Raw genomic sequence first — 12991 nt, 5'->3', positions numbered from 1 at the left:
AGGCCGCACCAGCGGCCGGCACTGGCGGGAGAAGAACTGCATGCGGCGGTACGGAGCCGGCCATAGGTAAGGTGGGGGTGTCCCCTGGGGACTACAGATCCCCAACGCTAGGCGCGAGGTCCCTGCAGCGTGGTGTGTGCCGCTCCCCGCCCGGGCCCTGTTCGGGTTTCCGGTCTCTGCCCCGCTGCGATGTGCCCGCGCACTCGGGGCGTACCGGTGTTGCCGGCTGTACGGTCATGATTCTGTTTGTACGGTCATGTCAGCCCTTATACGATCAGTAATAGTTAAAGTGTTCAAAATGCACGAGGGGTGTAGGCTTGCAACCGTGCTGGTCTAAGGTTCGTTGGGTGAAACCGATCTCTTTTATTAAACCAACTCAGATAGTTGGCAAGCTTTCGGGTGCAAACACCCTTGGTCAGGCTGAGGAAGCATTTGCAGTTGGTTTGAGCTCTTCCTGGAAGAGTCCCACAGGCTGCACAATGCCTTCGTCCTGGAAGAGCACAGACCATCTGTAGACAGCTCATTGATGTAGAATGTGCCACACCCAAGTCACTCTCAAGGACTCTTAACTGGCTTTTGGGTTTGCTGTCTTTTGTTTAATATTTTGGAAAATATTTCATGTTCCAGGTCAAATTAGCCCAACTCCTTTTGATTAAGCAAGGCTCAATCGTTCAAGGCTCAGTCGTTCAAACACCATATGTGGCACTGCAACCAGCAAATATCCTGCACCCCAGACTTTTTAGCCCAGAGCTTCAGCTACTTCCAAATCCATCAGCGGGCATCCTATGTGCAGGCCCAAACCTGGGGGCTTGGGGTTTGAATGCCCCCCCAAGTTTCACTTGACCTCAGCCAAAGGCCGCAGGAGCGAGCTAGTCCCCCAATTCCATAAAATAGACATGTTGCTCAGATCCTTCTAGAAACTGGCCAGTGGGACGCTAACTATGAGACTGATAGGGGAGTCCTGTCAGCATTCAGGCTGGGGTGCATGCTCCACTACACACTGCAATTTAAATCCAGTTGCGCTGGGGTATTAGACCGGTACAGAAACGATGTTTGATCTTAGGTTTGCTGTGAGCACCTTCTTATGACTGCCTGCCTGGAAGTACAGAAATGCTTCCACTTTGATGACTCAGTCTCACTCACTCACTGATGACACACAATGAGCAATATAAAGTAAAGAAGACGACTTATTTGTACCTTTCGTTAGCGTACAATAGTTTTTCAGCAAATAAAATAATTTTGAGCTTCCAATGCAATCATTTCATATTTATATGGATACATTGGTCCATATTGTATTGGCACCAATAAAAGGAAAATTGACATTATCGGCAATTTGCCTTTTTTGGCTGACATGGCTGATAATATTGCCAGTAAATGCCATGTGCATGCACGCAGCCAGGAATGCAGCCCGGCAGCTTAGAGAGCAGCATCCGGCTGGTGAGTCTGTGAGAGGGAAGGAATATGGGGGTGCAGATTGAGGCCCCCATGGTGTGGGGGAGAGTGGGGCTGGAGCAGGGGCTGCATGGGCAGAACAAGGCATGGGATGGCGTTGCAGGTGGGGAGGGGAGGTGCACCCGCTGCTGCATGCATCCCGAGGGAGGCATGGGGAGCACATGCCACCCAGATCTGTGCATGGGGCGAGAGTGTGCTGCCCATTCAGTGCCAGGGGCAGCACCAGGCTCTTCCCAGTGGGGGGGGGCAAGATCAGGGATGCAGGTGGGGCAGGCAGCAGCAGCACTGGGAGGGGAGGCTATGGGGAAGAGAGGCTACAGCCACCCCAAAATTCACTGTAGCCCCCCCCTCCCAGTGCCACCACCGCCTGCCTCGAGCACAGCCCTAACTCAGCCCCCCATTCACTCCCCCACACCAGGAAGAGGCTGGTACGAGTCCCAAGCAGGCAGCCTACCCTCACCCCACAGACAGACCCGGGGGGCACATGCCCCCTATGCCTCCCCTGGGACATGCACAGCAGCAGGAGCTGGCTGCCTCACCCCTGCAGCCCCCTGAACAAGCGACATCTCCATCCTGTGCCCCACCCCAGTTGTGCAGCACTTGTCCCTGCCCCCGCCCCACTCCCTCCCTCACTGTTGGAGCTGTAATCAGTCCCCACCATGCCCCTTGCTCCCCACAGACTTACCAGCCGGACGCTGCTCCAAGCTGTGGGGCTGTATATCGGCAATCAGATTGGCAGTGGCTGATATGGCTCGTTAATAATCAGCCATTGGTATTGGCCCAAAACATCTTTGTCAGTACACCCCTACATATTTAAAACTTGGCAACACTGGGGCATGTATGCCACATGTTGGTCACCACTGAACTGTCCTGCTGCCAGCTGTGCTGGGAGAGCATGCCCAAGGAGTTGTGGTTCAGCCAACGTGTTTGCCCCCAGGGACCGAGCAGGGTGGCAGCCCTCTCAGCTGCTGCTTCTGTGGGACAGTGCACAGCAGTGGGAACCACACTCAGTGAGGCAGCTCTTGGCCTTTGGGAAAGAGTGTGGCCTTGGCACCTAGTTGGGGTTTTTTTTGTTTGTTGGGGGGGGTAATGTTTTGGGGGGGGTTTATAGCTGCTGTAAGAAAGCAGCAAGTGTCCTCAGAAACCTTTCTGTGAATGTTGTTTTGTTTCACTATCTCCTTTGAAATTTCCCCCTAAATTCTAGTCTTAGTAATAAGCAGGGTCCTGGTTTTCTCTGATCTAAAAAAATTAACCCAACATTCGTATTTTTCCATGATCAAAATGAAACGCCGCTATGTATGTATCCATATATTAGTGGTGTTTCAGTTTAATCACGGAAGAATGTGGATTTTTGGGTTACTTTTTTTTAATTGGAAAACTGGGGATTTTTTTTTATCAGGGAAAACCAGGATCCCTGGTAATGAGTATCAAGCAGGAGTGGGCAAAGTCCAGTCCATGGGCTGGATCAGGCCCACAGCCGACTCTGTTTCCCAGAAGCCCCTGCTCATGTTGTTGTGGCCGGTTTCCATGGAGACCCCAGGAGCCCCAGCACTGCAGGGCCAGGGTTTCCATGGAGACTGGACCCAGCTGCACTAGTAGGGTGCACAGCTGGGAAGGGAGCTGCTCCGGGCCTGAGATCTGGCAGCAGTGACCACATGGTCTGGAGCTGGGCAGGGCTGCTATTGTGTGTCCGCACATCTCAGGCAGGGGCATTCGGGCAGCAGACTGTGGCTCTGCCCTGGTTCCAGACCGCCCTGTCACCACTACAAGATGCCAGCCCCGAGGCAGCTCCCTGTCCAGCTGCACACCCTACCAGCACTGCTGGGGCTGGTCTCCATGGAAACCCTAGCCCCATGCTGTCATGATGCCACCACTACTGAGGTCTCCATGGAAACTGGTCACAGTGACATGGGCAGGGATTGCTGGGAAATGGGCTGCCAGCCAGATCTGCCATTTTGCCCACCCCTAGTATTGAGCCTTTCTTTGACAAGTGATCCTGGGATCTTTACACACAACCCTCACCATTGCGCAACGCATGAAATTCAAGCTATTGAATATACACCCCTGGAAAACAGCTGTATTTAGTTCTTAGGATAAGTAAGGCTTTATATCTTCTGTAGGTCACCCAGTTGAGGTCAGCTAACAAAGGCATAGTAGCTTGAAAGCTACCGACTTGCTGCAAACCCTTGAACAAGGCTGATGATATGAGCAAAATCTTCCAGCCATGAAAAATATTCTGAAGCAAGGTCAGTTGTAAGCTTTAAATCAAAACAGCTGTTCCTGAATAATTCCATGTGGGATGCTCCAATTCCAGAATAAAAGTACTGTTTTCTAGTTTAGATTCACCCACTTATTCTTGAATAACTTAATGTGTAGGTACACCCCTCAGGACAACAGATACTTTTTGTGATGAAGCTTTAGCTCCCTGAAACAAATTGCTTCTTGTAACAAATCTGACCTTCCTAAGGTAGCAGGTTTCTACCTTTGCCACTTCTTACCTCATCTAGCTGGTAGTAAATCCAAACAGTTTTCAGAATTTATGCCTGTGTCATAATTTGCTCATATTACTCCTTATCCAGCCAATGACAAATTCTATCAGGTAACCAGCCCCAGTCAGAGACTGGGAATAATTATGTTTAAAAAAAGAACAAAATAAACTGCACTCAGAACATAAGACGGGACTTAGAATGCCTTTGGGAAAGAACCAGTTGCTTTAAATCCCCTTAGAGAAACTTCATGCAAGTGGACATGTATTTGATTATAGTAAAGAGAAGACCCAGAAAGCTTCTTCACAAAGAGAAAATTTGTTAAGATTAAGCTGGCAATAGAGACCAGGAAGTATAAGGCTTATATAAGTATAAGGAAGTATAAGTATAATCTAAGAAGGATTTGAAAGTCCTGAAACAAAATTGGTTTTGATGATACGTACTTCCTCATGCACTATGAAAAACATCACAGGTTTCTTGCTGAATAGAAAGTGGGCAGCCTCTGTATTGTACAAAGAGTAAGACTGTATTGGATGACATGTTGCTGTTGATTCAAAATAAAAGCTAATGCAGAATTGAACTTTATTTTAGGTTTTGCTCAAGAGGTGTATTCCTCAATTAATTTCAGTGAGATATGAACTGGCCAGAATTTAGCCAGCTGCACAAAACCCTTCTAACCCATTGCTACTGTGAAACTGCCCAGTACACTTGACTATTTATTGGTGGCAGCACTTGCACACCTTGTCATCATGATAAAATGGTTTAAATTGATTGATCTGCTCTTCCCTGCTTCACCTGACTGCTTGATTCTTGTGTGCGAGCAGTGAAGTAAACTTGGCAGGAGTCTGAATGTCAACATGCTTAAAGCAAAATCTGTGTCAGTTTCCCATTGCTGCACACTGAAAAAGGACAAATACAACTTGATTTAGCTGAATCCTTTTTTTTAAGTAGATCTGCTTGTATATTGTCTTTCTGCTGTACAGTATACTGATTAAAAAAGAGAAAATGCACATTTTCATTTTTCAAAATGGTTAGAAAGGGTTCCTTATAAGGTACCTCACTTTTACTTGGAATGAAAAAAATACCATTAACTAAATGAACTAGACAGCCAGTAAATTAATTTGGCTTGCAAATTAGAAGTTACATTATCATGAAAAGCAACTTTATACTATAAAAAAATGCAAACACTTCTGGGATGGAACAACTTGTATTCTGTTTTGCACAACTCGCTATATAATGCTAAAATCACTAGCAAGTCTCACAATGATAAATTGTGCTTACAAGTAGCTCTTAATGAGGCTGAATAAGTTTCTGCCCCTTTGTCATTGGGATTGTTCCCTCTGTAGAGCTGTATGTTTGGTCCCAACCTTGCAAATTGTCCTGTGATGCAGCCTGCACCTGCAAAGAGTCCTGTGGGTGTCACTGGTGTGCTACATTAGTACAAAGATTTGCTTGCCCAGAATAGCTTAAGATTGGAGCCTTTCCCTTTTTGTCTCCAAAGTCCCTAATATTTGGACAGTTCTTGCAGCACTGTATGGGACATTCAGTGAAAGAAAAAAATGCCAGAATGTTTTAAGAACAAAGGCTGGTGATAGCCTGTGACATGCATTATCTGTATGTTTTCTTTGCAAGTAACTTCAAGTGCCCTGGGAATCCTTTTTATTTCAATGCAGCCATTCACATGCCTAAAATCTAAACACATGTATAAGTTTGCAGGATTGGGGTCTAAAATGGCAAATGCAGTGTAAAAGCCAGGCCATAAACTAGACAATCTGGTCTGCAGCCCTTATTAGAGAAATTTGCTAGAATGTGTTAGAATGAAATAGGCCTATTTTTTAACATTGGGCTAGGAAAAAAAATCCAAATTTCAGTTGCAAAAAAATCCATGTTCACCTGAATTTGTATTTAAAGTATGTAAACGCGCCACATTTATCTCCTTTCTTTTAGGGCTCTCCATGTCTTGGCTCTCCAGATTCCAGCATGTCCATAATGCTGTAGCCTGTCTTCTCCTTTACGGATCCACTCAAACTTTCCTCTCGAGTCTTGCTTCGTTCTCCCTCCCCAACTTACCAATTTCTCTCTCTCCTCATCCATTAGAAGTGTCCCCTTTCTGGATTCAAATGCTTCTGTTCCTGTTGTAAAGAGCCTTTTTTTTCCCACTGCAGCTTCTGCTACTTGCAGCAATCTTCTCTATCTATCTCATTGCAAGTCTTGGTGAAAGCATATCTTTTCCCATTTTTCTTATTTTCACTTGGCATCTGCTTTGGCTTCTCCATGTTACTATAGCATTTAACTCAAAAGTATGTTATACTACTGTTTATTTGAATGCATGACTGCATATAGTGCAGCTTTTGTTTGTTTTTGTTTTTGAGATACCTTCCTAATAATAAATTACAATAACTCTCCAAATGGCAGGGTTTTTTTTCTACAGTTGGATGTTATAGAAGATTTTGAAAGTACCTAATAGAAGAAAGAAAACAGTAAGCCTACCCGTATACAAATGCAGCTTTGGGGAATCAAATCACTCCAGCTATTTACAAAAAAATGTGGGGTAAAAAAAAAGCTGTTGACAGAACATTTTTGTAAAAAACAGGTCCCACATGCTCTTCTTGTTACCTCTACCTCTCTCCAGAGCAACAAGAAAGATGGTTATGAACAGGTTAGCAAAAAATACAAGGACCTGCACCGCTCTGTCACGTCTTTCAAAGATAGGCCTCGAACCCCAGAAACATTATTTAAAGAAGACAGTTTGATATATGGACCAGTGATTAAATGCAGGTCTCCAGATAAGGCTGCTGAAGCAAAAACTCCAAAGAACTGGGTCCCTCTATTAAATCCCAGTAAGAAAACTTTGCCTCTAACCAATGACCCAAGGCTCCCACTGAAAGTTAGTTTAGGAAAGCACAGCATACCCAGTGTGACAAATATCCTTCAGCAGACCATGCCTGAAGAACAGGCCTTTTACCTGAAGAGGTGGAAACAGCAGATGATACTGAAACTTGGAGAAGATGGTTTTGCAGAGTACAACAAAAGTAAGTCTAACTATAGCAGTTATAAAAATGATGGGCTGAGTCAGTATTTAATGGCAGAGTGGAATAAGAGTTGAAGGCTCCTATGCTTTTCCTTGTAGACTCCATTCCACTGTTTGTGGTAGTGTGTGCTAGAATCAGCAGGAGGTAAGTGAGGTGGGAAATATCTGTGGAACATGACGGATGCTTTTAGTGATACTTTTCTGCATGTGTGGGCATAAAGTTGTTGGTGTAATCTTCCAGCCTAACAATAATTATCTAAGGGTCTTAGGATGCTCAGAATTCTAGAATCATAGGAGATGACAGTTCTGCAGACTCTGATATTTGTATTCATGTACTCAGAACTGGAAAGCAGACCCCAGTGCCTGCTGGCCAATTCCTCTAAATACGCCAGCTAGCTTAATAGGGCTAGGGCTCTAGCTACAATATATTGGCTTGCTAGGTGCTCTGAATCAACAAGCATTTGGAAAGCCATATGGCCTGATTTATACGCTGAAGTGTTTTTGCAGTTATGAACTTCAGTATGTAAAATTTTCCATTAGGTTTTCTGATTTCTGAAAAGGCATCAAAACTAAAGCAGCAAAGGCCTGCTGAAATGTCTAACCATGGGGATGCTAATTATTTTTGTTATAGCTAGAGCAAAGTAAATGGTACAATACATATATGAATTTATGCTGAACAGAAGAACTGATTTTGCTTTGTTGTATTTACAGCTGCTAATTTATGGTGGCATTTATTAGTTTACTGTGGCTTAATAGGGCTGCATGTGTAGATGCAGAGACTTTACCACAGAACTAATTAGGCAGCTCCGCAGTAAACATCTTGTGTAGACATACCTGTTGTGTATTAAGAGTAGGGTCTTAAAGATGGTTTTTGTTGTGATGTTTTTTAGACATCCTTCTTCAAGGGACGCTCTTTCATGCAGCCTTGGAACATATATGTCAGTCTAGAGAGGTCCCTCAGCAGGAGCTGGAAGATGCCATTGTCTCTGGCTATGTGGAAAGTGTGCAACATGTCCTGAGAGAGATGAGTGGAGTAAAAGCTCTTGAAAGTGCTGTCCAGCATGAGACTCTTCAATATCTGGGCCTGGTAGATTGTGTGGCTGAGTATCGGTGAGATGAGTGTTCTTGTATAAAATGAAGTATTGTCCAAAGTGATAGCTTGCAGTCTAGTCAGGGTTGTTTGTTACTGTATGGCTCATAGACATGGGGAGCAGTAGCTGGGAGGCTGATTGGACTTGTGGGGAGATGTTGGAGAGACTGCTGAGACGAGTGGGCACATAATCAGCAACACAACAGTGGAAAAAGGCATGTGAAACCAGAGGTCCTGATAACAGGGGGACTGCTCATCCCATCACTGTAGCAGCCTATCACCATGAACAGGCTACATGACCCTAAGTATTGTCCTCCAGAACTGCAGCAGGCATAGGTAGTACTTGGTCCCCTGGACTTAACCCATCTCTTCTGAAGAGGACCTCTGGGTGGCACCAGCAAAGTAATAACAAACAACACTTTGTCAGTGGGAGCTGGGAGAAACATGTTCACGACTAACATGTTTGCGTGTCATGTCTTTTTATTATAGTCATTTAACATAAAATAAAATGTTGCCTTCCCTTACTACATTGTACAGAGGCCAGTTGTGTGTGATTGACTGGAAGACATCGGAGAAACCAAAGCCATTTCTACGGAACACATTTGACAACCCGTTACAGATTGCAGCCTATGTTGGAGCCATAAACCATGATGCTAATTATGACTTCCAGGTTAGTGGACTGACTGCCTGCTGAGACGAGCAGGAGTTGCCATATCGCTATTGCCTTTCTCCAGTATAGAACTGTAGTTAGGGTTTCTACATTTGGGCCAAGAATCTGTCCCAGCCTGACCTGGTTTTGTCATCATCACTGCTGAGCATGCTGCTTTCCACTTTGCTGCCCCATTGCTAAGAGCCTGATTTTCAGAACTGGGGCATAAAAACTGAAGTCACTGGGAGCTACAAATGTCCAGCCTTTTTGTAAAGCCCAACTCTGAAGCGGAAGGCCAAATCACAACAAAAATGCAGGGCCTGGCCAGTACAAAGGGAGAAAAAGTTCAGTCTTGCTCCCTTGTGCTTTCTGTGATCGACTGACACGTGCAAGCAAGTAGGAAGTGGTAAAAATAGTTGAGAGGACATGCAGACAGGGACAGGGAATAACAACACCTGCCCCAGTAGCTTCTAGAGAGGGTCTTTTTCCTTCTGCAGTTGACAAGCATTTAATCACATCCTTCTCTGAAGTAAGGGGTGGCACTTGCCTTTCCCTTACCAGGTGACTAAGAGATGTATGTTTATAGGCTCCTTTTAATGCTAGATCCAGTCCTATTTGGCCTGAAGGGTTATAATTCCTTGTGTCAGCCCTGAAGAGGAAAAATGAGAAGGAAAATGCCAGGGGCTGCTCCCAGTCAAGGATTTTCTGGGACAGTGGGGTCCAACCTTTTTGGCAAGTATGCCACAAATTAGCCCCACACCCTCCCCATATGCTATTCCTGTCCTCCTTCTGCTGAATCCATTCTTCTGTCTGCCCTGTGCTCCCTGCCTGATCTTTTCCTCTGCTTTCTGCCCTCTCAGTTGCTCTGCTGCCTGCCCTGTCCCTGATCGGTTATGTGCTACACACAAAGACTGCTTGTGCCACTTGTTTCTGTGCCACAGGCTAACCACCCTTGTTTTAGAACTGAGGCAAGCAAAATATGGCCCGTGGGCCAGATCAGGCCTCCCAGACCATTCTATCTGGCCCACAGGACCCCTAAAAAATTTAGAAAATTAATATTTATCTGCCTCTGGCTGCCTGTCAGAGATGACAGGAGTCACCGGCAGTAGGACCCAGGGGGAGCTGACAGCAGGACTAAGCAGCCGCAGCAGCAAGGCAGTCCCTCCCACCTACCCCCCAGCTGGAAGCCTCTCCCTAGCAGAGGTTTTTGGCTTGGGACCCTGGGGCTAAAGCCGTCCTTTGGTGGGGGAAGGGGAGGGTGAACTGAGGCAACTGCCCTGGGCCTCATGCTTTGGGGGGCCCTGCGGAGCTGGGCAGAAGCTGAGCAGAGCAGCTGTGGCCCTACCCCTCGCAGTGTTAAAGGGGCCTCACACAGGCTTATTTGCCTCAGGCCCCATACCCACCTACAGTCATCTCTGCCTGGGGCTGTTCCTGCCTCCCTGCACCAGAGGGAAATTCAGATAAGAGTGGGTGGGGAAAGACGCAGGGAAGGACCATGGGCAATTGCTACAGTCCTCACGACTGGGCCAGGCTGCCTCCTGCAGTCCCAGCGATGCAGCTGGGAACCATGTGGTGCCTGAGCAGCAGGTGGGCAGGGCGGGGAGCAGGGAAATGGCTGCAGAAGCGAGGGGGAGACACACACACACACACACACACACACACACACACACGAGCAGATGCATGGAGAACAGCAACAGCTGGGCGGGAGCACAGGGCCTGTGCTGGTGGGGCCCAAAGCGGGGCGCCAGGAGAGCAAGGTCTGAGCCAGCAAGGGCATCTATGGAGCCAGGCTGATTTCCTCCTCTCCCTGCTGGCACGGCCTAGCCTGGCTTCATAGAGCCCCAGCCGGCCCGTGCCCCATCTTGGAGCCCCTGCCAGTGCGGGCCTCGCTCTCCTGCTCAGCTGTCATTGCACTCTGTACACCCATTCACTGCCACTCCTCTGCCACCTGCTGCAGCCATTTCCCTGCTTTCCTGCCTGCAGCTGCCACCACTCTGGCACCAGGGGGTTCCTGGCTGCAGTGCTAGGCTGCAGGACTCAGAAGGTACTGTCCCAGCCCCCATGATTCTCGGCAGGCTCTGTGCAATTCCAGCTGGGTTGGTCTAGTTCCTGCTGCATCCTCTGGTCTTGGCCATGCAGCTGAGATGTGATGCCGGAGTGGAGAGGGTGGGGGACAGGGAAGCAGCATGAGAAGGGCAGCAGTGGCAGATGGGATTGGGAGGTGATGACGAGCAGGAGCACAGGGTCTGTGCCGGGGCCAGGAGCGGTAGGAGCAGGGAGCACAGAGCCCAGGCTTGGAGGAGGGCTAGCTGAGACTCTGCCTGCTGTGGGGGGGCTGTGGGCAAAGCCTTCCCCAGCCACCTTCCCCCCACACACAGTCTCCCACAAACCCCATACCCAACCACACCCCAGACATCCGCACACATGCGTACACACAGCCCTCGTGCCTATCCACCCTTCCCACAAACCCTCCACACACACCCACACTCTCCCCCATACCCCACCCACCCACAATATACAAGAGTAAGAATTCATTTTAAGCTATTATACTATCACCTCTATGTACACTACATAAACACATGTAAATCAGGACAAAAATATTTTTTGACATGAAATTAATGAATGTTGTAGTACATGTTTGATTTTTAAAATATAATTTGGTCTTTTTCTGGGTCTGAAATGGCAAACCCCCTTGCGGAAAGGAGTACTTCTGGGGAGCAAGGGGAGGGATTTCTGGTGGCAAAGGTCAGGGGCTAGGGGGCAGGACTTTCAGTCCCAAGATGGCAATCGGGGGGCAGGGCATCTGCCAAGGGACAATGGTTTGGCAAAACTCGGAAAGCAGCCCTTTGTCCAGCCCTGTTCTAGAATGACCAATCAGTCAACATGACCACCCGTATGGTACCAAGACATATTCCGCTAAGCAATACAGGGAGTAGCTCCAAGATGCTGTTCCTTAAAAATAGCTCTTTAACATTCCTTGCAGCTAATTTGTTTTATGTTTTTTTTTTCATTTCACAAACCTGAAAGATGTTGGGAGATATAGAAGTCATTCTTTCTGTATTCCTGCTCTATTGAATGACCTTTGTTTGAATCTCTGCTGGCTAAATGTAAAAGTCAGTGGTAATTATCTAGTGTCCAAAATGCTCTATCATAGGATTGCTCAACCTCCAGCCCATGGCCCAAATGCTCCCATATAGCTATGGCATCCAGGCCTCAGAACTCCTCACAGGTTGGGATATTTGGCTGCAGGAAAGCAACGCCCCAACCTGCCAAGTTCCCAAATCCCCTCTCCCTACCCACACATCTGTGCTGAGATTGGGCCATGCCCCCAGGTGGCTGCATCAAGGCCCCACCAGCTGGATCTGGCCAGGAAATGGACCAGGCACAGCCCATCCAGCCTGTGGGGCAAAAAGATTGAACCACCATTGCTTTACAGACCCACAGGACCTCATGCTGAGTTTGCTGAGCATCTCCAATGCCCATTGAAGTCAGTGGGAATTGTGGGTGCTCAGGACCTTTGAAAACTGGCCCCAAAAACTTTATTGCAAATAACGCTGCCATTGAGATGAGTGTTTTTTATTTTAGTTTTACATGCATCTACATTTGTACATGTTCAGCTTAACTTTTGGATCAGCCATCTGAAAATATATATTGATAGTGAACAACTGGTGATACCATGTTTTTTTATCGCAGGTTAACTGTGGGCTTATTGTGGTGGCTTATAAAGATGGCTCCCCTGCACATCCACATTTCATGGACATGGGCTTGTGCTCTCAGTATTGGACTAAGTGGCTGCTGCGCCTTGAAGAATATGGGGAGAAGAGAAGGAATGATGACATGAGCTGAATAGTTTAGAGGAAACCAGTCTGAATTTGGAGCTGAAGCAGGATATCCTGGATTGTAGCTGGGGCTCTGACTCCCTCTTTGACCCTGGGCAAATCACTTATTACATCTGTCCCCGTTTCCCCATCTGTAAAATGAGGATCACTTGTGCATACTCCACAGGGATTTTAGGATGATATGATGGGACACTGAAATAAATAGAAATGAAACTTTGTTTAAATTTTGAAGCACAGTTTATAAAGCATGACACCAATAGAATACCTTTCACAATGAATAGAAGCAAAATATGAGCTTGTTTAAGCAACTGTTGCAGAAGAGTGTATCTGAAAGTGAAACTGACTTTGAATCCAGATAAAACTAACTTTGTTGTTTATTGTATTCTCTCCACTTTGATAATGCAACAAGGAACAAAATGGCATAAATAGTGAAAGCAGACTGGA

General features: G+C 46.9%; 1 protein-coding gene across 3 annotated transcripts; it reads left to right on the top strand.

Annotated features, from left to right (window-relative positions):
* The first annotated feature begins 11 nt into the window (after positions 1-11).
* On the top strand, positions 12-12991 carry MGME1 (mitochondrial genome maintenance exonuclease 1). 3 transcript variants are annotated; one of them, XM_019516150.1, is made up of 6 exons: positions 12-66; positions 3573-3698; positions 6912-6970; positions 7860-8079; positions 8597-8729; positions 12402-12991. In XM_019516150.1, the coding sequence occupies exons 3-6, from the start codon at positions 6925-6927 to the stop codon at positions 12552-12554; spliced, it is 552 nt and encodes a 183-aa protein (XP_019371695.1). In that variant the 5' UTR covers positions 12-66; positions 3573-3698; positions 6912-6924; the 3' UTR covers positions 12555-12991. The 3 variants fall into 3 exon arrangements, with proteins under 3 accessions (XP_019371695.1, XP_019371694.1, XP_019371693.1); XM_019516149.1 differs by having other exon boundaries at positions 6370-6970; XM_019516148.1 differs by having other exon boundaries at positions 6354-6970.

Source organism: Gavialis gangeticus, unplaced genomic scaffold (genome assembly GCF_001723915.1).
Source record: "Gavialis gangeticus isolate Ggan-Ray unplaced genomic scaffold, GavGan_comp1, whole genome shotgun sequence".
NCBI lineage: Eukaryota > Metazoa > Chordata > Crocodylia > Gavialidae > Gavialis > Gavialis gangeticus.
This window is presented reverse-complemented; position numbering and strand designations above follow the sequence as displayed.